Genomic DNA, 23,316 nt, shown 5'->3' with positions numbered 1-23,316 from the left:
AATAGCTGCTTAATTAAAGCAGGGAAAACCATAATTCAACAGAACTGTCTCCATTATAAGCAAGACATAAGTCCTCTGAAAATACTGCATTTATTCTTTCTAAAAAAAATATCTAGCAGGGCAAGAAAAAGCATTTAGTTCAATAGTAGGTGCTCAATAAATGTTTGTTGACTGGAATGTCTCACTTTCCTGAAATATTGTAAACCAAATTATTTTAAAAATTTGCTTCCTGGTATACCCTGACATAGGTAAATTACCTTGACACAGCTAATTTCTGACACTTTGAGGAGAATCACCTCAAAAAATCAATTTAAAGAGATCCCTTTGGGCTCCCATTACCCATATGTTTTTAAAGTAACAACCTAGTCCAACACCTGATACAGTGTTAGTTTTCATTCCCTTAACCAATCTCTTTCATTCTAGTTAACCAATCATTTACAATAAACAGTGTATTACTAATTGAAGCATTTGAGTTTCACATCACTGTCTTCTTATAAACATTTTACTGGACAGCTGCGTACAGTTGGTGTAAATATACAAAGTCTGTCTAGCACCGAGATACATTCAAATATTAGAGCAGAGGCTTATAATAACATTGACTCAATTCCCTTTCTAAGAAGTGACAATTTTATCACAAAAAATAGTAATATTAAAAATATTTATTTTAAAATTTACTTAAATTTTAAAATTTGGGATAATCTTCTTTAGAAAATATGATTAAAAGCAGCAGTAATAACTGTGAGTATATAAGCAAAAATAAGTTAGAGTTAACCAGATTTAAATTTTACTGTTTGCAGTTTAAACAAAAAGTACAAGTGATTAATGTGCATCACTTTAATGGGAAACTGACAGGGATATAAATAAAAGATTGTTCTGTTACAGATAATTCTTATTAAGATCTATACAATAGCAAGAAATAAGCTTAGAAGCAATTTAGCTTCTAAATTTGGTGAGCCAATCTTCTACTGCCACTTTATCTTTAAAGTCCATGTTTATCCTTCTCTATTAGGAGTTACTGGCTCAGACCTGATCTTTTCATAGAATTCAGTTGGGACCCCACTCACTGACTCAGCAAAAGTAGGAAGAAAAGAAAATCACATAGAGCAAAAATAAGCAGATATATTTTACGCTTTGTTATGATACCTGAAGGTATAAAAAAGTGGTAGTAGTGACTGATATAAAATACAAATCTGAAATATGTAACCCAAATTTTTCATGTCTCTTTATCATTACCAACAAGTCAAGAATTTTATATTTATCATACTAGCTTTATTAATACAAATAAAATGGCAAAATGTTTTTAAAAATTAAGAAATATTCTTTCAATCCTAAACTGCAACATGGCCTTCAAAACAAACTAATTTCTTTGCCTTTTCTGCCAAAATATCAATTATCTAACCTTATGCCCCATGTCTTGTGACAGCTCAACACCAATTCTCCTGCATTTTTTAAGCTGAATACTTTTCCATCAAGTTGTAATCACATACCAGCTGTTTCCCTTGCTGTAGCATAGAAAGCAAATGCACAATGCAGGGTGCCATCTACTGAAACATGAATGCACAGACTAACTAGTAAAAGAACAAGCAGGAGATATAATGGGGAAAAAAAGTAACAAGCATTAGAACTGATGCACTTCACAGCTCCACAGGAATTCTACTTGTAATAAAAGAAATTGTTTAATTTGTTTCATTTAGTAGTAACTATAACTGAGACTATGATGTGAAATAAGGCACAATGTAGAACATAAGTGAGTTTACAATTAAAGCTTACTGTCAGAGATGCCTAGTTTTCCCCACTACTAAAATACCACAGCTTGACTATACTGCCTCCTTTGTATGCTGATTTAAAAGTCTATAACCTATGTGAGTACTTAGAAAGCCAAAGGGTATTCATCAAGTTGTTGGATTTTTAAAAATAAGTATCTCAAGGCAAATAGAAATCAAACAAATGTGGGCAAATTATATAGATATTTATACCATTCTGTATTTTCACCAGCTTCTGTATATTGTAACAATTATATATTTTTCATTTGCCTTCAGGCATTAACTTTTGTTTTTGCTTTGTTTTTTTAAACTAAGAGCATCATTCTGCAATAGAACCTGGATAAATGGGTGGATAGTAGTGGATTGGGGGGGCTGTAAGTAGTCTGCGAGCTTTAGAAACATTGAAGTGTTTGATTAAAATCATACATATGCAGAGACTATTTAAAAAATCTATTAGGCTGCATGTTCATTGCCAGATTAGAAACCAAAACCAAACCCTTCGGATCTACGTACTATATAATTGAGAATGTAATGGAAGTATTAGATGAAAGACAGTTCACTTATTTTGATAAAGAGGAATACACGATGCAATTATTTACTTATGAAAAACATGCATTCTTGTAAAGAGTAATGACACACAAACTTTTTAATAAAAAAATGCCATCTGTTTCACAGTATGAAATTTAACAAAGAATCCTACTGTAACACTGATGCTGAGTAAAAAGCTTTGAATAAGGGACTAAGAAGGAGACACACACTAGGTATGGATAAAGCTGACATGTATTTTAAAATGTGTCCTACATTTTAAGGTACTTTATAATAGAGCTTTACCATATATATTCAGCTTTTAAAATTTCATGTCATTTATTATAGGACTTGGTTTTTTTTTTTTTTATCAAAACCCTTAACTGTAGGTAGTCATTAGTTTAAGGATGACTGATAACCTAAAAAAGATGCATATCTGTGCATGTATGGCAAAATGTGTGTTCACACATAATATATTTGTTAATGCAAAACGGTTACCTGCTGTGGTCCTCGGATAGCTTTTCCCGGGGACTCAAGCGAAGCAAAAGGTGCATCAGACGGGTCCTGAAGTGGTAATGTATTTACATATAATGCATTATGGTTTCCAGGTGGCAAACACGGAGCTCTATCCAGAGTTGTCCTGATACACGTGTTTACATGATTGGAGGGTTTTGTTTTGTCAGTTGTTTTAAGGTTTTGTATAGCTGATGCTATGGGGTCAATTCCCTGAATTTCAAATAAAGTTTCTTCTGTTTTAACAAAGTTTCCCGGGTTGTCTCTGAACTCCATATTAAATTTATCCTGGCATGCTGCCTCAGATGTGACAGGACCAAGGATGTTGGGTCTTTCTGGAGTACTATGTAAGAAAGTAGAGTCATTGTCCGTAGGTGGAAACTTGACACTGAATTTAGAAAGTGATTCGAGAGAGGTATCTTCCTCATCCCGGCCCAGTCCTCTTGGTGTGACAGATGTGACACATGGTGTACCTCTATTTATATCATCTTTAGCCTGAGGCTTACCCAGCGCTTCTTGTTTCTCTGTTTTATCCGTACACTGTATAGGCAGAGAGCATTGTGTTTCTGCAGGGAAAAGAACACAAAAGGAAAACAGTTGCACTCCAATCATTCTTAAAAATTTGAATGTTCAATTAGCTTTGGACAGATGAATATGATTTTTTCTATTAGTTTTTATAGCAACTGAAGACAACTGGGAGTTTTTACATTTGCTTCCATCTTCACAGGAATATCAGCAGTCTCCAGTGCGTGAACTGGAACGGAGCTTATTAGTCACGGTTAAACTACTTTGTCTTTGCCTAGGTCTTTTGCTGTAAGCTTTGCCTCTCGTTCACAGTTATCCTGTTCTATGCTTAAAAAACATTTGCTTGTGGTGTATACATTTAAACATTTTGTCAGTAATGGAAGCTGCAACTGTGAGCTTGCTTAGACAAGTAAGTTGTTAAAAAGGAAAATCCTTACTAGGCATACATAACATTATACAGGTCAAGAATCTGCGTGAATTAGGCCATTTATTACCCCTGATGTCACTGTGTGACCAAGTGTTTCACCAATCAATTTAGCCATTGTGTACTCTCCATAATCCATGTGAGGGAGTAGCAGTGGTGGGGGTTGGGGAGAAAGAAGACAGCAGAGGCAAAAGAAGGATGAAATTTTGGGATGCATGTTCAGAAAACTGTATGTGAATATATAATTCTCTCATCTGATATACAGGCCTCCTGTTAGCTAGTAGGTAGATAGCAGGTAGATACCATGGCCTCTGCAGCGCATTTAACTAGAAGTTGCTTATCAAACAAATTCAGCTCTCTAGAACAAATTCAGCTCTCTAGGACACAGGCAAAAGCTAGAAAGTAAGTAAACAGAGCTTCTGAGGAGTCAGAATTAGAGCCAAAAGGCCCACAGATACAGGCATTTTGTTCTTATTCTCTTTTTAGATTTATTCTAACAAGCTTGATGATATTTCCCTAGCTTAGAGCTGGTTAGAAGCAGCAAATTAAAAGGTAGGGATAGGAGTTGTTGAAGACAGATATAGATATCAACAAGAGCTGAAAGCATGAGAGGAGACAAGAAAAACAAAAAAGCAGATATAAGAACTCAGAAAACACTATCGTCTGGTGTAGGGCCAATAAGGGCTACATTTCTCAATGCAAAAAAACAATGATCAAAGCACTCTCCATGTTGATGATCCTGAGACACCAGAAAAAGCTAAATTGTGCTCCACCATCTTACCTAAGACAACAGTAAGGCTGGAGATTGGTAATGTGTGATTTTCATTAAATGGACAAAAGATAGAAATTAAAACAACAACAACACAGCACTTTAAAAAGGTAGTCATCAGAGAAGTTGGACCTTCACAAAAGGAGGCTTTCCCAAGGATGCGGACTGAAACAGAGAGCGCCCTGCACAATTCTGTCCAGGTTAGTAGGCACTCAACAAATGTCAGTTCCTTGCAGTCTCATGACACCTTTCCTCTTCTACCACAGCACATTCTAACGCAAGATTTTCTGCTTGGACATGACAGTAGTACAGTGCAACCAACTTCTTTGGTTTACCTTCTTATATACCCCTACCTCTCTTCAGTACATACCATCTTATCTTACTGGATTACAACAGCCTTTGAACTGCTTCTTTGCCGCTAAACTTAGCTCATATCCAATCCATTCTCTACATTCCTCCCTATTTTTCTCTGAAGTACAAATCTGGTCATGTTACCGTCCTCATAAAATCTTTTCATGGCTCTCCAAAGCCTCATCCCTCAGAAAAGTCATATAAAACTGTTCATGACTGGCCCCTGGTTACTTCTCCATGCTCTCACCTTTCACCACAACTATAACAGTGGGAAACTTTGTACAGTTCTCCAAAACAGCCATGCTTTCCTGTCTTTGGGCCTTTGTATACGCTGTGCAGACTGCCTGAAGTGTCCTTTCTGACTACTCTTTACCTAACTCTTATTTGTCCCTCATTTCTTGGTGTAGACATTAATTTCTCTGGATAGCTCTCTCTGGCTCCCCAAGACTGGTTTAGGCATGATTCTTGGGTGCCCTGAGGGTTAAACACTTTGTATTATGTCTCCAAGTATACTGTTCTTTCTCCCATTAAAGTAGGTTTCTTACAATCTTCAACCACGTTTTGTTTCCCACTTAACGCCAGTACCCTGTCCAGTGCCTGGCACATAGTATGCCCTCAATAAATGCATTCTAAATAAATTTGTATTCTGTTCCCAACAGAGCCTAGTATAATAATCTACATTCACTAGATAATCTGTGACTGGGAGTGGTCCAGTAACGGAGACCAAAATCAATTGTTTGGCAGGATTTCTTTGTCCTTGGAGGTGTCTTAAAGTCCATTAACTCTAGTCATTTTTCCTGATAGTAGACTTTAACAGTAGCAGGATTTCTAGGAAATAGTACTTTCTTTGTAGGTAACATTTGCTAACTGCAAAAAACAAATCAGGAAAATCAACTGCTGAGGTAACCAAATTCTCTAACACGTGAGGAGGAAATGCTTATCAAAATGATCTTCACAAGAACAGGGAGAATGATGATGAAGAATCTGCTGGTGCTGATAATGACAACTATTAACGTTAATAGCACTTCTTTGTGCCATGCACTCTTATGATCATTGTATGTGCCTTAATTCATTTCATACTCAAAATAATCACATGGTAGGCACTATATCATCCCCACTTTACATGTGAAGAAACTGAGACATGAAGAGATTATTTCCAAGGCTACACAGCTAATGAATGAGTGGTAGATCTGGCACTGGAACCCAGGCAACCTAATTCTAGAGCCTGTGTTCTGAACCATTATGCTAAATCAAACATGCTGCTTTCTATATACACAGAAGAGTCACCAAAATGATAGAAATGTGTTCTGAATTTCTTTTCTAGTAGTTGACCTATCCCCCTTGTGAACAAAACCTGAAAACCTCAAAAGAGCTATAATAAAGCAGGTATTTTCTTTTTGTATAGCTAGCGGGCATACTTCAGCCACATTAAAATAATTTTCTGAATTAATCTGTTCAAGCAATGAGTTACTATAAAAAAAAAATTTTAACGAGGTACATAAAAGTACTTGTCATCCTGACACTATACTGAGAAACATCATCAGGTGGAGCAAATTGCTTTTCTATTTTGTTTATTTCAAGAACACTTATTTTTGCAAGAAAAAAAAAAAACAAAATGAGAAACATTTTTAGATTTCCAAATTTTAAGTACAGGCTGTCCATTTAGACTACTTCTTAGTTTAATTACCTTATATACTGACAAAAGAAAAAGATCTGATGGTTGTTGGTAACCTACAATCCTATATTCTACTCTTGTGATACTCTCTCCTGAAATAGGACCCTCTTTTATGGACCAAATAATACTTTTTATGAAGCCACATTTGCTTTCAACATACATTTTACCTTTATCCCTTCTCAAGGCTATTGCCGTTAAGTGAATGAGAAAAAAAAAAAAAAAAAAAAAAGAAATGTAAAATTTTACTAACTAAGCAATTTTTCATGAATTATATGTTTATCTAAAAGTAAAAGTCAAATTTTCACAAAAAATAATATGGGGGCAATAATGCTAATTTCCAGCTATATTAGGCAAATCACACTTGAAATGGTTTCTTTATATTTTCATTCAATGTAGTGTTCATCCTTAGAAAGTCTGAATAGTCATCTTTTTCCAAAATATTTTTCTTTCTTTCCCTTTTTGACCTACTACTACCAGAATAATACTTAATATTTTGGTTTTTGTTCGGACCCAGCAAAACTTCACTGCAGTCTGTGACACACAGATCTAAAATATTTCAAGAATAATGTTGTATTTATTGTTTGTGACACATTTAATATAAAACATAAAAATAACATTAGGAAGCAGTTTTAGTGGGGAAGAAACTGAAGTTAAACACTCAGTGTTCTAGTTGACAGATACATACTCAGATTTAGACCTGTGCAATTTAAAAATGGTCAAAGTATTAAGCCACTAATAATGGGGTAGGTTCCCTGTGTAACAATGAATACATCACCATTACAATGTTTTGATAAGATGCTGATGTTAAAAAAAATCATGTTTATGAATTCTACATACTACATATCTATAGCTAGTACATTTTAAATAAAAATTCTTTTACTTCAGAAGTACTTAGTGCCTTTAGCCTACAAAAAAGATCAGTTTCTCATGAAAATGACAAAGATTCAGGTGAAAGAATTAGAGTTCTTTTTTGGGAGGTGGGAGGGAGGGAGGGGGAGAAATAAATTACGTCTTTCTACACAGATTGTTTTGTTTCTCTACCACATTGTGTACCTTTTCTGAAAATAAAATGGTAGTGGTATGCAAAAAGTGAATTTACACAATAAAATGATTTCTAAATAGCACAGATATAAGAGCTGTTAGAAATGGAAAGTGATCTTTAATTAAAGGGGTATTAGCACTGCTGCAACATCTTTCAGAGTGAAAACTGTAAATCACATCTCTTGGGAATTGTATGCAGAATATCTCAAATCACAAAGGTAAAGGAGAATTTATCATTTTAAATGATCAGTTTACCTTCCTTTTGTTTACAGAAGTGCTTGGTAGCCAGATTCAATCCCTGGTATTTTGCTATTCATATGAGTGACTGAAGCAAACACCAGTCTGGGGTTTTAGGAAAGGGTAAAGGTTTTAAAAAACACACTGTAACACATGTGTAAAACAGATGTTCCTTTTAAGTCATATTTTATACTAAATTTGTACTTTCTATCTCCAACAGAACTGGCCTCACGAAATGTGAAATGTTTATTTCTTGAACCAAATCATAAAAATCCATAGTATTCAATCAACTTTCAAGCAGAAGTTAAAAATAAACCTAATGTTATAATTTTACTTCGCTCGTATATGGTAGTACAGCTTCAAGGTTGCTTACTGACTTATAAATTAATGTTTAATTAAACCCCCAAATAGCAACTGAAAACTTTGAGAGAGATTTCCTATACTTGTTTTGTACTTTTTCCATGGTGGAACTTCTCATTAAGATGATCAGTAATTACATCACTCAATTCACTCTATATAGTCCCACACACAATAAAGAGAGAAAAAAGCCAATCATTAGGTAATGTAATACAGTACAGAGCTTAGACAGCACTTACCCATTAAAAGTGGTGGGAGGCACAAATTGCAGATCCTTAGCACTTAATAAGCATTTAGAAATATTTTCACAATCAAAAAAGAAATAAATTTAAATCAGTCAAATTAATATTACCGTGTGTTAAATCAAACCTTACCAGTTGCAGGGGCTGGTACATTAAGTTTGCTTAAGTGATCTTTTTGTGCTTTTGCTAACATGCATATTCTATGAAATTCTTCTTTTAGATCCTGGAAAGTCTTCTCTATATAAACCCTAAAAATAAATATTTTAAAATATAAGGCTTTATCTTTAAATATTTTTTATCATTATTAAACTTAAATAGCACCATTTTATATACCACAAAATAATTACTGAAAGGTTAAACCTAAAAAAATTATTTTAAAATCCTAGAAAACGTCCCAAAGAACTACTCTAATGTCTGGAGAGCTAGGCACAAAGTCACAGAGTAAGCGATAAATTAAAAGTTCTAATACATACATATAGCACAGACTAGCATATCTACTTGTTCATAAATCACACTTTTGCTGGCTGTCTCATTCTCACATTAGAAATTTCAATGTATTGATTTTGTAAACATCTTAAATAGAAGAAAATTAAATGTTCCTCACTTTACATTAAAATCTGTCCATATAAAATAATGTGGCCACAATACTTTGTCTATTAAGTATTAGAGCTTTAATTTAGTTTTTAGATCCATCTCTGCTATTCACTGTATGACTTACATATGTCATTTTAACATGGAGGAGCCTTGGGTTGGTCTCTTCTAGTTCTAAGCTGCTATTTTGTTACAAGTGCAAAATTTTAAAATATATGTCAATAAAAATATATTTCAGTATGTATGATTTTTAGAGTTGGCAAAAAAGGATATAGAACTACCTTTCATGGAATAAAGGAATGCCAAGACTCCCTGGTGAAGTTTCTTTTCTAGGAGAAGAAACCTCTTGTCTTCTTACCTTAAAGATACAAAATAATCACCACTTTAAATTGCTTCTAAACTCAAATGAGAATGGGTTAACAGAAAATACAATGGAATATTCATCTTCCTCATGGGAAAATAAATTTAGGTAGCATACAGATATACACAGATTTTTTTTTTCTTTAAATGAGATCAGGGAAAAAGGAAGATTAAGGTAGAAAAATAGGATGGAAACAAGAAGTATTTCTGGTAACTTCTGTAATTATTATTTCCAGTACTGACAATTCAAGAACTTTCCTCAAATTGAAGTATTGACTGAAATTGTTACTCTGATTATCAAGCACCTGGTATGACCAGCAACTAGGGAAAAAAAATACCTGTGTGTATGTGTATTTACTTCTTCCCCATTATTGGCCTATATGTTTAAATCAATGTCTTTGCATTTTGTTATAGATTCTTTGCTGAGGAATGCAGCTATATTTAGAGGAAGAAAGAAAACCAAGCTACAGCACCTTAGCATTTAACAAGTATTTTAAAGATAGCACAATGATATATTTAAGCTACTTTCTGAAGCTAAGTTCTTGCCTTTCACTCCCACCCTGTGGCTTATTCTGGTATTACATTGATTCTGACACTTAAAAGTCAACATTAAAGAACATGTAATAAATCCACTGTATGGTTTAGATTTTTAAAAAAACCTTTAATAATACCTAGAAAACTTTGTGTATCTTCTAAAGGCACAAACTGACAAATTCAAAGATTTGGATATGTCTTAATATTATACAATCATAAATTATAATTCTACCAAAATTTTATAGGTCTTATTTAAGTTCAAACTGAAACCATGGACATTCGTATTTAGAGACTTTTTAAGATTTAAGGTCATTGTAGCCATTATTAAAATGGATGATTTTACCTCATTGTTTCTTATCATCAGAGTATAACCCCTTTTAATTTTGTTTTTCAAAAAGTTCTTTCAGTTTCTTAGGAGTTTCATTTGTTAAGAAAAAGCCTTGATCCCAGTTTTTTTCTTTAAATTAGTATCTTCTTCAATTTATTCATTTTATTGCTCTACTTTTTTAGCTTTTTCTAAAGTGTTTGCTTAACATTTTTAAAATATTCCTTTAATTAGTAAAATAAAATCTCGGCAACCCAAACAATTTGTGATTTTATATATTACATGTTGTCAGACTGAGGTAAAATAAGTATCATTTGCTGCTGCACACTTTTTGTCTGGCAAACATTTAGGCCATGTCTTCTTCTGGACTCAAAGTGTTCTACTGAGCTTGCAAAGCAGTCACATCAGAAAACATTTTCACACTCAGTTTGTTTTTAAAAGCAGTAGACAAGATTTTTCTTTAGTGTTATGTGCAATTAAAACACTCAATGGATTTTAGTGTGGACTAGGAAGAACGGCAACATTTCAAAGATAGCCAACCATTCAGGATGCCCCAGATATAAAAGCAAACTTTTATTTTTTAAGATTTTATTTATTTATTTGACAGAGAGAGACACAGCGAGAGAGGGAACACAAGCAAGGGGGGTGGGAGAGGAAGAAGCAGGCTTCCCGCTGAGCAGGGAGACCAACGTGGGACTCGATCCCAGGACCCTGGGATCATGACCCGAGCCAAAGGCAGACGCTTAACTGACTGAGCCACTCAGGCGCCCCGAAAGCAAACTTTTAAAAGATACTATATTAGGGGCACCTAGATGGCTCAGTCAGTTAAGCGTCTGCCTTCGGCTCGGGTCATGGTCCCAGGGTCCTGGGATCAGCCAGTATCGGGCTCTCTGCTCAGCGGGAAGCCTGCTTCTCCCTCTCTCACTCCCCCTGCTTGGGTTCCTGCTCTCACTATCTCTCTGTCAAATAAATAAATAAATAAAATCTTTAAAAAAAAGATACTACATTAAGGGGTGCCTAGCTGGCTTAGTCAGTAGAGCATGTGACTCTTGATCTTGGGGGGTCATGAGTTCAAGCCCCATGTTGGGTAGAGAGTTTACTTAAAAAAATAATAATAAAAGATATTATATTAAATCTGTATCAACAAATCAGAGAAGAGGTAGTATTAAGAAAACAGAAACATTTGACAACTTAATGTTAAACAAATCATAAAATATGTGATTAAATGAAATGATTAATATCCTTTTAAAATTTACTACTAGAAATACTCAGTATGAAACAAAATTATTTTATTAGGAGCCAGAAAGAACCAAAAAGAAGTACAGTTGACCTTTGAACCATGTGGAGTTAGAAGAGCCAAGCCCCGTGTATAAAATCCATGTATAATTTTTGACTCCCCAAAAACTTAATTACCAATAGCTTACTATTGACCAGAAGCCTTACAGATAACATAAACACTCTATTAACACATATTTTGTATATTATATACTGTACTCTTACAATAAAGTAAGCTAGAGAAAATATTACAAAAATCATGAGGAAGAGAAAATACATTTACACTACTGTATCACAAAAAATCCACATAAAAGTAGACCCACTTAGTTCAAACCTGTGTTGTTCAAGGGTAAGCTGTGCTCTGTAATTTTAACCTAAAAATGAAGATAGTTACAGAAAGTTTAGTAAAGACTATTCTAGTTTCCAAAGTACTGATTTGGGAATCAGTACCTGGAATGATTGCTTCTGATGTTAAAAGAACCCTTAAAAACAAAAGGGGTGGGGGTGGAGATAAGATGAAAGTGAAGGAAAAGGAAGGAAAAGAATGATAGACTTTTTATGGTTTGGCAAATAAGCTGTGTCAACCTACTTCTCTAACATTTAGATTTTTTTTTTTTACAAGATTTTATTTATGTATTTATTTGAGACAGAGAGGCGGGAGGGGGGGAGCAGCAGGGAGAGGAAGAAGCAGACTCCCTGCTGAGCAGGGAGCCCATTGCAGGGCTCAATCCCAGGACCCCAGGGTCAGGACCTGAGCCGAAGGCAGATGCTTAACAGGCTGAGCCACCCAGGCACCCCTCTGACATTTAGATTTGATAACCAGTGTGGGTGAATTTATCTGGGAAAGATTCATCAGGTGTAATGGTAGGGGATAAAGGGAGTACTCTCTTATTGAGAAATTTCCATGAAGTATGTAAATTTAAGATCTTCAGCTTCTTTGGGATTAAGAACACAGCCCTGCTTACTATTATTTTTATTATTATTATTGAAGAAAAACATTACAATTGTACTAAGCAATACACTGTATCTTCTACCATTTACACCAAATAAATCTCGATACAGTCTGAATGAAAATTTTAGGTCTCCCGCATCCAAGAAAAAATTTCAAAAGGGACCTTTTAACATGTTTGTTCAACAAATGACAAAAATGGCAAGCAGTTCTCTGACACTGGGAAGCAAGTTTTATCTAGAATGGGTATAGCATGTCAATGCTATTTTCCATTGTAGCTATCTGACACAACTTCCTGAAAACAATCATTTATTTTTCAAAGGATGTAGAATTAGTGTAGTCAATGGCAACTCTAACACCTTTCCCAGAAACTCAAGACTTGCTTTTCAATGCTAAATTACTTAATAAAGACTATGCAGTTTGTGGAACATCCCAGACAGTAAGTAAACATTAAAAGAGATAACTTGTATTTTTCTTTCTATTCTCAACTATTCTCCAAGCAGACCCTGCACTGCAAGAAGCTGAAGTTACTGCAACTTCAAATAAGAAAGCAAGGGAACTTTGAACGTTGTATTTTAGGAGACTTTAAACGTTAAATCATTCAACAAATGAGTTTATTTTGAGGTACTAAAACTTAAAATACTTAACATTATAAACTGTTCCAAGTACTAGTTTGGAAATGCCGAACTTGTGGAATGAATACTGAAATAAGAGCTTTACACGTCGTACTTTTCGTTTACACTTCACTATGGCGCTGGATAAGTCATTCAACTAAATCATTAAGATAAACCCATTTAAAACAGTTGAAAGATGTTGTGAAATGATTCCTTAAATTGCCTCTTATGTGAATTGGGAGAATTTTGTTTTAGTGTAAATCAGTTTAAGTTTCTCATAGATGGGTATCATAAAAAATATATGTTCCAGGGCCAGTTGACTATGCAATGATATTTAAGGAGGGAAAAGAAAAAGTGGCTAATATTTTTGTTAGTCCCAAACCAGATTTATTCTTTATGCAAAGATAATGGAAATCTTTTTCTGTGTGTACGTTGGGAGTCCAGGATCTGTTAGATATCGACATCTTAAAGAAAGAAATGTAGGCTTTCCCCAATGCTTGCCTTTTTTTTTCTATTTAGCACTAAAAGTGAAAGTATTTTATTCCTTTTATAAACCAATTTGAAAAATAACTCACAATACCAAAATATGAATTCAACCTAAGTGTCCATAATTTGATGAATGCATATAGAAAATGTGGTGTATATAAATATACAATGGGATACTGTACAGTTGACCTTTGAACAACATTGGTTTTGAACTGTGCAGGTCCACTTCTATGCAGATTTTTTTCAGTAAATACAGTACAGTACTGTAAATGTATTTTCCTTATGATTTTCTTAATATTTTATTTTCTATAGCTTATTTTACTGTAAGAATACGGTATATAGTACGTATAACATACAAAATATGTGTTAGTCGACTGTGTTATCATAAGGCTTCTGATCAATAGCAGGCTACTAGTAGTTCTATGTTTTGGGGGAGTCAAAAGTTCTATATAGATTTTCAACTATGTGGGGAGTCAGTGTCCCTAACTAACTACATATACACACACACACATGCACACACATACACGATGAATATATCAACCTTAAAAAAAAGAAAGGAAAGCATGTCATTTAAGACAACATGGATGTGGAGAACATCATCCTAATGTGAAATAAGGCAGGCACAGAAAGAAAAATATTGCATGATTTCACTTTTATGTGGACTCTAAAGAAGCCAAAATCATAGAAGTAGAGAGTAGAAGAGTAGAATGATGGTCGCCAGGGTTTGGGGATGGGGTGGGAAAAATGGGGGTGGGATGTTGGTCAAAGAATACAAAGTTTCAGTTATGCAGGATGAGTAAGTTCTGAAGATCTCATGTATAGCATGGTGATTATAGATAACACTACCATATTGTATACTTGAAATTTGCTAAAAGAGTAAATCCTAAATGTATTCATCACAATGAAAAAAAAAAGATAAGTATGTAAAGTGATGGATATGTTAATTGGCTTGACTGTGGTAATCATTTCTTAATGTATACATGTATCAAAACATCATGTTGGGGGTACCTGGGTGGCTCAGAAGGTTAAGTGTCTCTCTTTTTTTTTTTAAAGATTTTATTTATTTATTTGAGAGAGAGCATGAGAGAGAGAGAGCATGAGAGGGGGGAGGGTCAGAGGGAGAAGGAGACTCCCTGCCGAGCAGGGAGCCTGATGCGGGACTCGATCCTGGGACTCCAGGATCATGACCTGAGCCGAAGGCAGTCGCTTAACCAACTGAGCCACCCAGGTGCCCAAGTGTCTGACTCTTGACTTCGGCTCAGGTCATGATCTCAGGGTCATGAGACTGAGCCCCACCAGGGATTCTACTTGAAATTCTCTCTCCTCCTCTCCCTCTGCCTCTCCCAGCCCCTCAAATAAATCTTAAAAAAAAAAGCACATCATATTGTACACTGAACATATATACATTTTCTATTTGTTAATTATACCTCCATAAAGCTGGGGGAAATGCAATTAATATTCAAATTCTAAATCATGTCTTTTCTTAAAAATTTTAAGCAACTGAGGTTAGACAATTAAACGTTATGAAACTTTTAAAGATAATACTACATTCATTAATGCAATGTATACTCTCTTATATGGAATTTAAACTTTAAAAGGCTAACATTGTGAATAAAGGTGGTAAGTCTGCAATGACACATTATGAACTACAGCAATGACTATCATTCTATTCCAGTGTTCCTATCCAAGATTCCCTCTAAAATTTAGCTGATGCAAAAGGAATATTTATTTTTATGTGGCTCAGGCAACTGACCGTAACAAATGTATGATTTTGTTTCTGGGTGAGGCTTAGTAGAATTATGCCTTTTTTAAAAAAGTAAAATAACGATTTTATTTATTTTTTAAAGATTTTATTTATTTGAGACAGCGAGAGAGAGCTAGAGTGTGGGGCAGGGGCAAAGAGAGAGGGAGAAGCCAACTCCCCGCTGAGCAGGGAGTCCCACTCAGGGCTCCATCCCAGGACCCCAAGGTTATGACCCGAACTGAAGGCAGACGCTTAACCAACTAAGCCACTCAGGCGCCCCTAGAATTATGCTTTTAAAACAGAGAAGAGAACTATGCTCTTACTTGGAACAATGAAATCCAAGAAATAAACCAAGGTGAGATAAGGATAGATTGGTAAAGGAAATTGAAACTGTGGAACAGTTATAAATACTAGCTTGATAAAATTTTCTCAGAAAAAGGAGAAACAGGAGTGCCTGGGTGGCTCAGCCAGTTAAGTGTCTACCTTTGGCTCAGGTCATGATCCCAGGGTCCTGGGATGGAGCCCTGCATCAAACCTCCCTGCTCAGCAGGGTGTCTGCTTCTCCCTCTGCCCCTCCCACCGTTCATGCATGTGCTCGCGCACTTTCTCCCTGAAATAAAATCTCAAAAAAAAAAAAAAAAAGGAAAAAGGAGAAATAAATGAGCAGTGGAAAAACAATTTGAAAACAAGAATTCAGTTATCACTTAGATTATTAAAACTAAGAATGAAATGTTAAAGGAGAAACTGAAGTTGAATATTTTCTTACTAGTTTTAGATATATTGAGATAAAGATGTTATGGTAAAGTCAAGCACCGAATATGGCTAAAGTAGGGAGAAAGTGAGAATAGGGCTGAGACAAGGAAGAGATTAAGGTGGAAAGAGAAGAAAAAAAAAAAAAAAGTTAAAAAAAAAAGATTTGAAGAAAAGTTTAAGGACAAAAGGCAAATTAAAAAATACAAGAAAACTGTATTTATAAGAATTTATGGCTGTGTGAAATCTACGGTTCTCTCACCCTCATTAATATTACTGAAAATCTAGCAAAGCAAGAGGAACACAAATCCTACAAGTCTTGTCTGTTTGGCATGACACAGTGTGCCAGGCAAACCCACTGCCAGTGCAGCAACAATTTCAAGGCAAAATGGGATCCATTCCAGAGTTCTGAAGGAAGTAGCAAGAAAATAAACAATATACAGATACAATTAAATACCCCAATTACTTCCAAGTTCATCACAGGGTTCTGGTTTAATGTAAATCCCAAAAATCACTATCAACGCTACAATAAAACATTCTTTAAAAAAAAGTTAAAGGGGTGCCTGGGTGGCTCAGTTGTTAAGCGTCTGCCTTCGGCTCAGGTCATGATCCTGGAGTCCCAGGATCGAGTCCCGCATCGGGCTCCATGCTCAGTGGGAGGCCTGCTTCTCCCTCTCCCACTCCCCCTGCTTGTGTTCCCTCTCTCACTGTGTCTTTCCCTGTCAAATAAATGAAAATCTTAAAAAAAAAAAAAATTAAAAAAAGTTAAAATCCTTTACCAGTACTGTCACAATGACTGTAATTTCAATTCTATTAAGTTAATTTGAAGTAGAGCAAGATTAATACTTTGTCTTTTGAATCTTCACTGTACATTAGGTTTCTTTTTCACATCTTTCTGAATTTGTTTTCTTAATAAGAAGAAATATTGAACTGTGGGGATGCCTCTTTATGCAAAATAGAAAATGAATACCTTAAATGACCAATTTAAAAAGGTAAGGTTTCCCATAACTCCCCCACCCCTTCTCCAAACACTAGATTTAAAACAAACTGACTTGGGAAAATCCTTTTTATTAACCACAAATTCTATGTTATACCATTACCGCATTAAACTGAAAATGTCTTCATGAAAATAGCTGTTATTTAAGCAATTTGCATATATTAACTTAATCCACATAACCTTGTGAATTAGGTACTTTGATTTTTTTTTTTAAGATTTTATTTATTTGAGAGAGAGAGCAAGAGAGAGCAGGAGCAGAGGGAGGGGCAGAGGGAGAGGTAGAAGCAGACTCCTCGCTGAGCAGGGAGCCTGATGTGGGGCTCGATCCCAGGACCCTGGGAACATGACCTGAGCTGAAGGCAGACGCTTAACTGACTGAGCCACCCAGGCGCCCGTAGGTACTTTGATTTTAAAGTCTGCTATAGTAAATAAGGCTCTGAAGAGGTCCAATAATTTGCCTACAGTCCAGCAGGTGGAGTAGCTGCAACTGAAACCCCGGCCTCATCAATCGAGGCTCTTAACCTCGCAAGTATAGGGCTTGGCTGCCAGGGGAGCTCAGTAGTAGTTATCTAGCATGGTGAGGTAGATACAGAACGGTAACATTTACACATCGCACCAATGCAAACTAATTTTAAGATTCTAAAACCTATCATACAACAAATATATTTCTCACTGAGAAGCAGTGATAAGCCAAGTTTTGATGTTTAAATTTTGCCTGGGAAAAAACCTTTGGTATGACCTTTTTCTGTGCTCAAGAATGTCCAAGTAGAAATTTACATTAGAAAATAACCTAGATAGATTTACTCAAGTTCTGCCAAACCATGGTTGTTCACTTGCTGAAAGAAGCAATCTGGCAATAGTTTTTTTTTTTAGTTATGACTCCAAGTTTTTAATTCATGTGCAGGATATATGCTTGAACAGTGACCATCTATACATTTACTTCTGTTTCTTAGAATCCATATGCAAACTGCCAAAGTGTACACAATAATACAACATATAGCATTTTAGGAAATTATTTGGACTAAAGAAAACACCTGTATTCCTGGCATTAAATTTTATATGCTATTTCTCCCTCCTTCACCACCACAATAGTTTCTTAACCAAAATTTCATAGTTTATTTCTCAAACTTACTATTAGAAGTTAACCATTTGACAAAGCATGACAATGGAGAGTATCTTGTGACCTCCATCTTCTCAAAACCTCAATTCTCTTCCTGCCCCCCTATCTCCTAATAGAGGACTGGGCATAGTTATGGTAGCTGATTTAAAACCCTTGTCTAACAATTTCACTATCTAGCTCCACTCAGGGTTGGTGTGTTCCCTTGAAACTGGGTCACAATTGACTCTCCATGTATTGAATAACTTTGGGCTGTACCCTGAACATTGTGAATATGTTGTGGAGACATTATACTACATGGTGCCAAGGGTGGTAATGTTTTTGCAGGCCATTAACTTGGTGAGGCTGACTTCAAACTGTCACTCCTTTCCTTTGAAGGGCAGTTCATATTTCGGTTCAGCCCCATAAGCCTTAGCTGCAAACTGCTTCCTATTTGCCCCTGCACATCCATGGCCTCAGGGGACAGCCAGAGACTTGGGCTGAGTCTAAACACAGAACTTATGGTTCTCCTTCCTTCTCTGGTTCTCTCCTCTCTGGGGCTCTTTCCCTCTCTCTGGTGACCATGCTTATTCTGTGTTCATTCTCCTTCCTGATTCTTCCAGCCAGAATGATGGTGGGCTTTCTATTGGGAATTTCAGCCACTGCAACTATGACCACTCTCAGGACAAACCTACAGAAAACTGGGAATTTACTCTGAGCTGATTATTTGCTCTACACTTGACTCCTTTCTAAAAATGCAAAGTTCAGTGTCCAGTTCCTCAGGGAGTTACTCTTGTGTATGTTGCCAGAGTTAATACTGTTACTTGTAGAGAACTGGTTAGGTACTCATTTTCTATACAGAAGCTCCAACTCCCAAACTCAGCGTTGTTTGTCTGTTTGTTTTAATCCCTTCATTCTTCTGAACTTTCGCCATAATTTTCCAAAAGTCTTAATCACCAATCCACTGGCTTTTCCTAAAGTTCTCATTCTGTTCACTGCTCATTTAACAGTATTCACACTACTGACCATATCCTCCTCCCTGAAACATTTTTTTTTTTTTGGCTACCAGTATAACATATTTAGGTCTTCTTAAGTTTTGGTATTTTCATTGCCCCCTGACCAGGGCCATACATGTGGCCTTATTCTCTAAGGTTCAGACATGGGTACACTGTTCTCTCATTATATACTTTTCTTATCATTCATTCTCATATCAAATCTATTGAGTTTTCATTTTCTAGTCTATATTTTCAGGCCTCCCTTCTCTCTTGATAACCACTCTCATCTCTTTTGATCCAATACCTTTTCACTTGTTCTGTTGTCTGCTGTCGACCAAGTTTTAAAACATAACCTAATTACCTTTTCTTCAAATATGGTTCATATTTCTAACCTTCATTTTCCTTTTTTAATATAAGGATGTTCTCCGTAGCATCAAAGAATCTTAGGGTAAGATAGAACCTTAAAGAAAGTGAGATTAGGCTTTCCTGGAACGGTAAAATCCAAAACAAAAATGTGGGTCTGACAAAGGGCAATAAAATGCCAAGATCTATTATCTTCTTCATGTCAAAAAGAAATAGAAAAAAAGTAGGAAGGAGAGAGTTTTAGATTCAGCTTTGGAAAAAAGTTATCACTCTGTCCTCAGGACAAGAGGAGAAGAGAATGTTTAATCAGCTGCAGCAAGAAGGAAAGCAAGACTTACTGGAGCTATATGGCCATCCAGCAGAAGTAAATTCCAGATGACATATTCAGGGAATACGGGCCAGTCAGTGAGCCCCTGCAACATTATGTGGATGCAATGTAGAGGGAGACATATTGTTCTTAATGTTAAATATTGAAGAGCAACTAGGGGTAGAAATAATCTGCGTACACCCATCTGATATGGAATTACTTAGGTGAAAACTAAGTTGGAATACAAAAATCACAGTACCACTGCTGGTAAACAAAATGGGAGAGAGAAAACAAAAGATGTCCAACTTGGATAGAAAAAAATCTTTCAGAGAAAAACTCAGGTTTCACAACATAGCAAGACTGCTTAAGTATAACATACTAGGTGCAAATGAAAAATTAGGTGAGCCTTCCCTGCCTCTCCCCCACCAAATTCTAGAAATATCTTTAAGGAGACTGGTTAAATGAAGCTAAGTGGTTGTCTTACTGTTGATTTCAGATCCCATAAACACATTCTTATACCTTGAAAATAAATTATAAGAGGATACAGTATGCAGCATTTTAGAGGTCTGCAGTTCTGTGGATACCCCAGGAAATGTATCAGGTACCATACTATCTTTAACAGATTACAATCAAAATTCAGTTTGTTCTAGACTTTATTTAGTAGGTATAGAGAAGTAACTGGGAGCAATATATAGGTATCATGATTTAAAGTATAAAGATGTAGCTCTCTGGGCTCAGATGTAGTTTGTGGTGACATGGCTTAAACACACCAAGGTCGGAATCACTGGTAAATACAGGACCTGTTCTGGTGCCCTCTCGGGAAAATGGTGAAGACTGAAATAAGCCAGCATGCCAAGTATACCTGCTCCTTCTGTGGCAAAACCAACATGAAAAGATGAGCTGTGGGGATCTGGCCTTGTAGTTCCTGCATGAAAACGGTGGCGCCTGGACCTACAACACCGCTTCTGCCACCACAGTAAAGTTTGCCGACTGAAGGAGTTGAAAGACCAGCAGGAGGCTCCACTATTTGAAACACTGTTAGCCTAAAATAAATGGGTTAATTTATACAACGACAACAAAATAAAGGATAAAGATGTAGAACAATTAATTACTTAATAAATGCCAAAAGGACTGATGAACAAGCAATATGACTTATATGCATAAAGGTTCCTGAGATGTTATTCTTAGAGCATAACATTATTTCAATAGAAGGAAAAGTAAGTAACTTACTGAGAAAAAGGCATTTTTCTAACAGAAAATTATAATCTGGTAAAAACTGGTTCTCAAAATACGGCTTAGTATCCCTGGGGTCTTGAGATCCTTTCAAGGGATCCACTTTTGGGAGAGAAATCTACATGGGCCCTGAATGTCCCTGCACATTTTTGCTGTGTATGACAGAATACAAGGCTCTGATTGTTCTTTACCTGGGATATTTCTCAGGATCGTGTTTGCAGGGGGCAAACCTGAAAGATAATGTCTCTCTTGGACAAGGAGCAGGCTGCTGACTGCTTGCTATAAAATGATAGATCTCCCAAGCTCAGTGTTTCTCACCTTTAATGCAACCCACTGCATATGCAGGCATCCATCTCAGTCTTACTGTGTTACCATTCCCCAGCCCCAGGAGGGACCAAAGCAAATAATAATGCTCTTGCTTGCTGTGCTGTGTATAATAAAGATTTTTTTCTCTGATTCAAGAGTTTTGTTTCTTCTTACAGCATCCCTGAAGCAGTAACCGGCTAACTTATTAGCTTCTAAGTAGGATAAAATCAAATCACTGACCCTGAAATCCAGGGGGGTCCCCTATTATTACAATACTATTAGATGTTATTTGCCTTTTTTACTCCGTTGGCATTTATACTGATGATGCAAAAACAATGGTGAGTGAAAACTGCTGGCACCTGATTATAATCAAGGCCATGGTACCAAACTGGAGTCACACTGTTAATGCCACACATCTAGTGAAAAAAGGATCCCTGGGGGGTCCTAAGCTATCTCCTTGATGAGACAGTAAAAATTATTAATTTTATTAAATTTTGATCCCAAGTTAACAGCTTTTAAATATTGTGTGAGACAAAATAGGAAATACACATAAAAGACTTCTGTTTCATACCAAAGTACAAGGGTTGTCTTGGGGGAAAGCACTGGTTCAACTGTTTGAGTTGCAGGCTGAATTAGTCACTTTTTTTTTTTTTTAAGATTTTATTTATTTATTTGACAGAAAGAGACACAGCGAGAGAGGGAACACAAGCAGGGGGAGTGGGAGAGGGAAAAGCAGGATCCCCACTGAGCAGGGAGCCTGATGCGGGGCTCACTGCAGGGCTCACTGCAGGGCTCACTGCGGGGCTCGATCCCAACACCCTAGGATCAAGACCTGAGCCAAAGGCAGACACTTAACAACTGAGCCACCCAGACACCCCGAGAACTAGTCACTTTTTTAATGGAACGCCATTTTCACTTGAAAGAATGACTGACATGCAAGCTATGGTTATTCAGATGTTCTCAAAAGCAAATGAAGTTAGCCTCTCAGTTTAAGGAAAACAACTGAAAAGATCTGCTGTCCATGAAAAAAATTTAAGTTTTCAAGTGAAAATTAAAAGCTTAGGGAAGGGACGCCTGGGTGGCTCAGTGGTTAAGCGTCTGCCTTCGTCTCAGGTCATGATCCCAGGGCCCTGGGATTGAGCCCCACATCGCACTGGGCTCCCTGCTCAGCGGGAAGCCTGCTTCTCCCTCTCCCACTCCCCCTGCTTGTGTTCCCTCTCTCCGTCTCTCTGTCAAATAAATAAATAAAAACAAAAAACAGCAATTAAAACAAAACAAAACAAAAAACACAAAAGCTTAGGGAATGTTACCTGTTACAGTAAGCTTGACAACTGCCCAATCCTTAAAAGACTTTTATGATGAGATCAGTATGATGTTAGATGTGATTTTTAAATATTTTATCATAAGTAAATATTTGCAAGATCTGCATTGCTCAGTGAATCAAATTTTCTTTCTTTTTTAAAAAAGATTTTATTTATTTATTTGACAGAGAGAGACACAGCGAGAGAGGGAACACAGGGAGGGGGAGCGAGAGAGGGAGAAGCAGGCTTTCCGTGGAGCAGGGAGCCCGATGTGGGACTCGATCCCAGGACGCTGGGATCATGACCTGAGCAGAAGGCAGACGCTTAACGACTGAGCCACCCAGGCGCCGAACCAATATTTTCCAAATAACCAATTCACGATGCTACAAAATCATATAGGTAAAAGATCTAAAGTACAAGATGGACCACTGACTTTTAATACAGTAGAAAAGTTCATTGGTTTCAGCTTTTATATTGCAATTAACACTTAAGAGACTACTACTTACTGAATTTTGGTATGGTATCAAAAGAGAAGAGCCACAATTTCTAAAAAGGTTATTAAAATATTCTTCCCTTTCCCAACTGCGTATCTGGATGAAACTAGATTCCATATAATTCAACCAAAAAACAACACAACAGATCACAATAGACCAAATGTGGAAGCATTT

At 36.2% G+C, this 23,316-nt stretch overlaps 1 protein-coding gene across 5 annotated transcripts in view; it reads right to left on the bottom strand.

Annotated features, from left to right (window-relative positions):
• TANK (TRAF family member associated NFKB activator) overlaps positions 1-23,316 on the bottom strand; it is a 93,938-nt gene that overhangs the window by 1,516 nt on the left and 69,106 nt on the right. For all 5 annotated transcript variants that reach the window (XM_021703333.1, XM_021703330.1, XM_021703332.2 and 2 more), the window contains 3 exons: positions 9,295-9,371; positions 8,555-8,670; positions 2,787-3,367 (listed from right to left, as the gene is read on the bottom strand). In XM_021703333.1, coding sequence (XP_021559008.1) covers positions 2,787-3,367; positions 8,555-8,670; positions 9,295-9,371 — 774 coding nt within the window. The remainder of the gene's footprint in view (positions 1-2,786; positions 3,368-8,554; positions 8,671-9,294; positions 9,372-23,316) is intronic.

The sequence above is a fragment of the Neomonachus schauinslandi genome, chromosome 3 (genome assembly GCF_002201575.2).
Source record: "Neomonachus schauinslandi chromosome 3, ASM220157v2, whole genome shotgun sequence".
NCBI lineage: Eukaryota > Metazoa > Chordata > Mammalia > Carnivora > Phocidae > Neomonachus > Neomonachus schauinslandi.
This window is presented reverse-complemented; position numbering and strand designations above follow the sequence as displayed.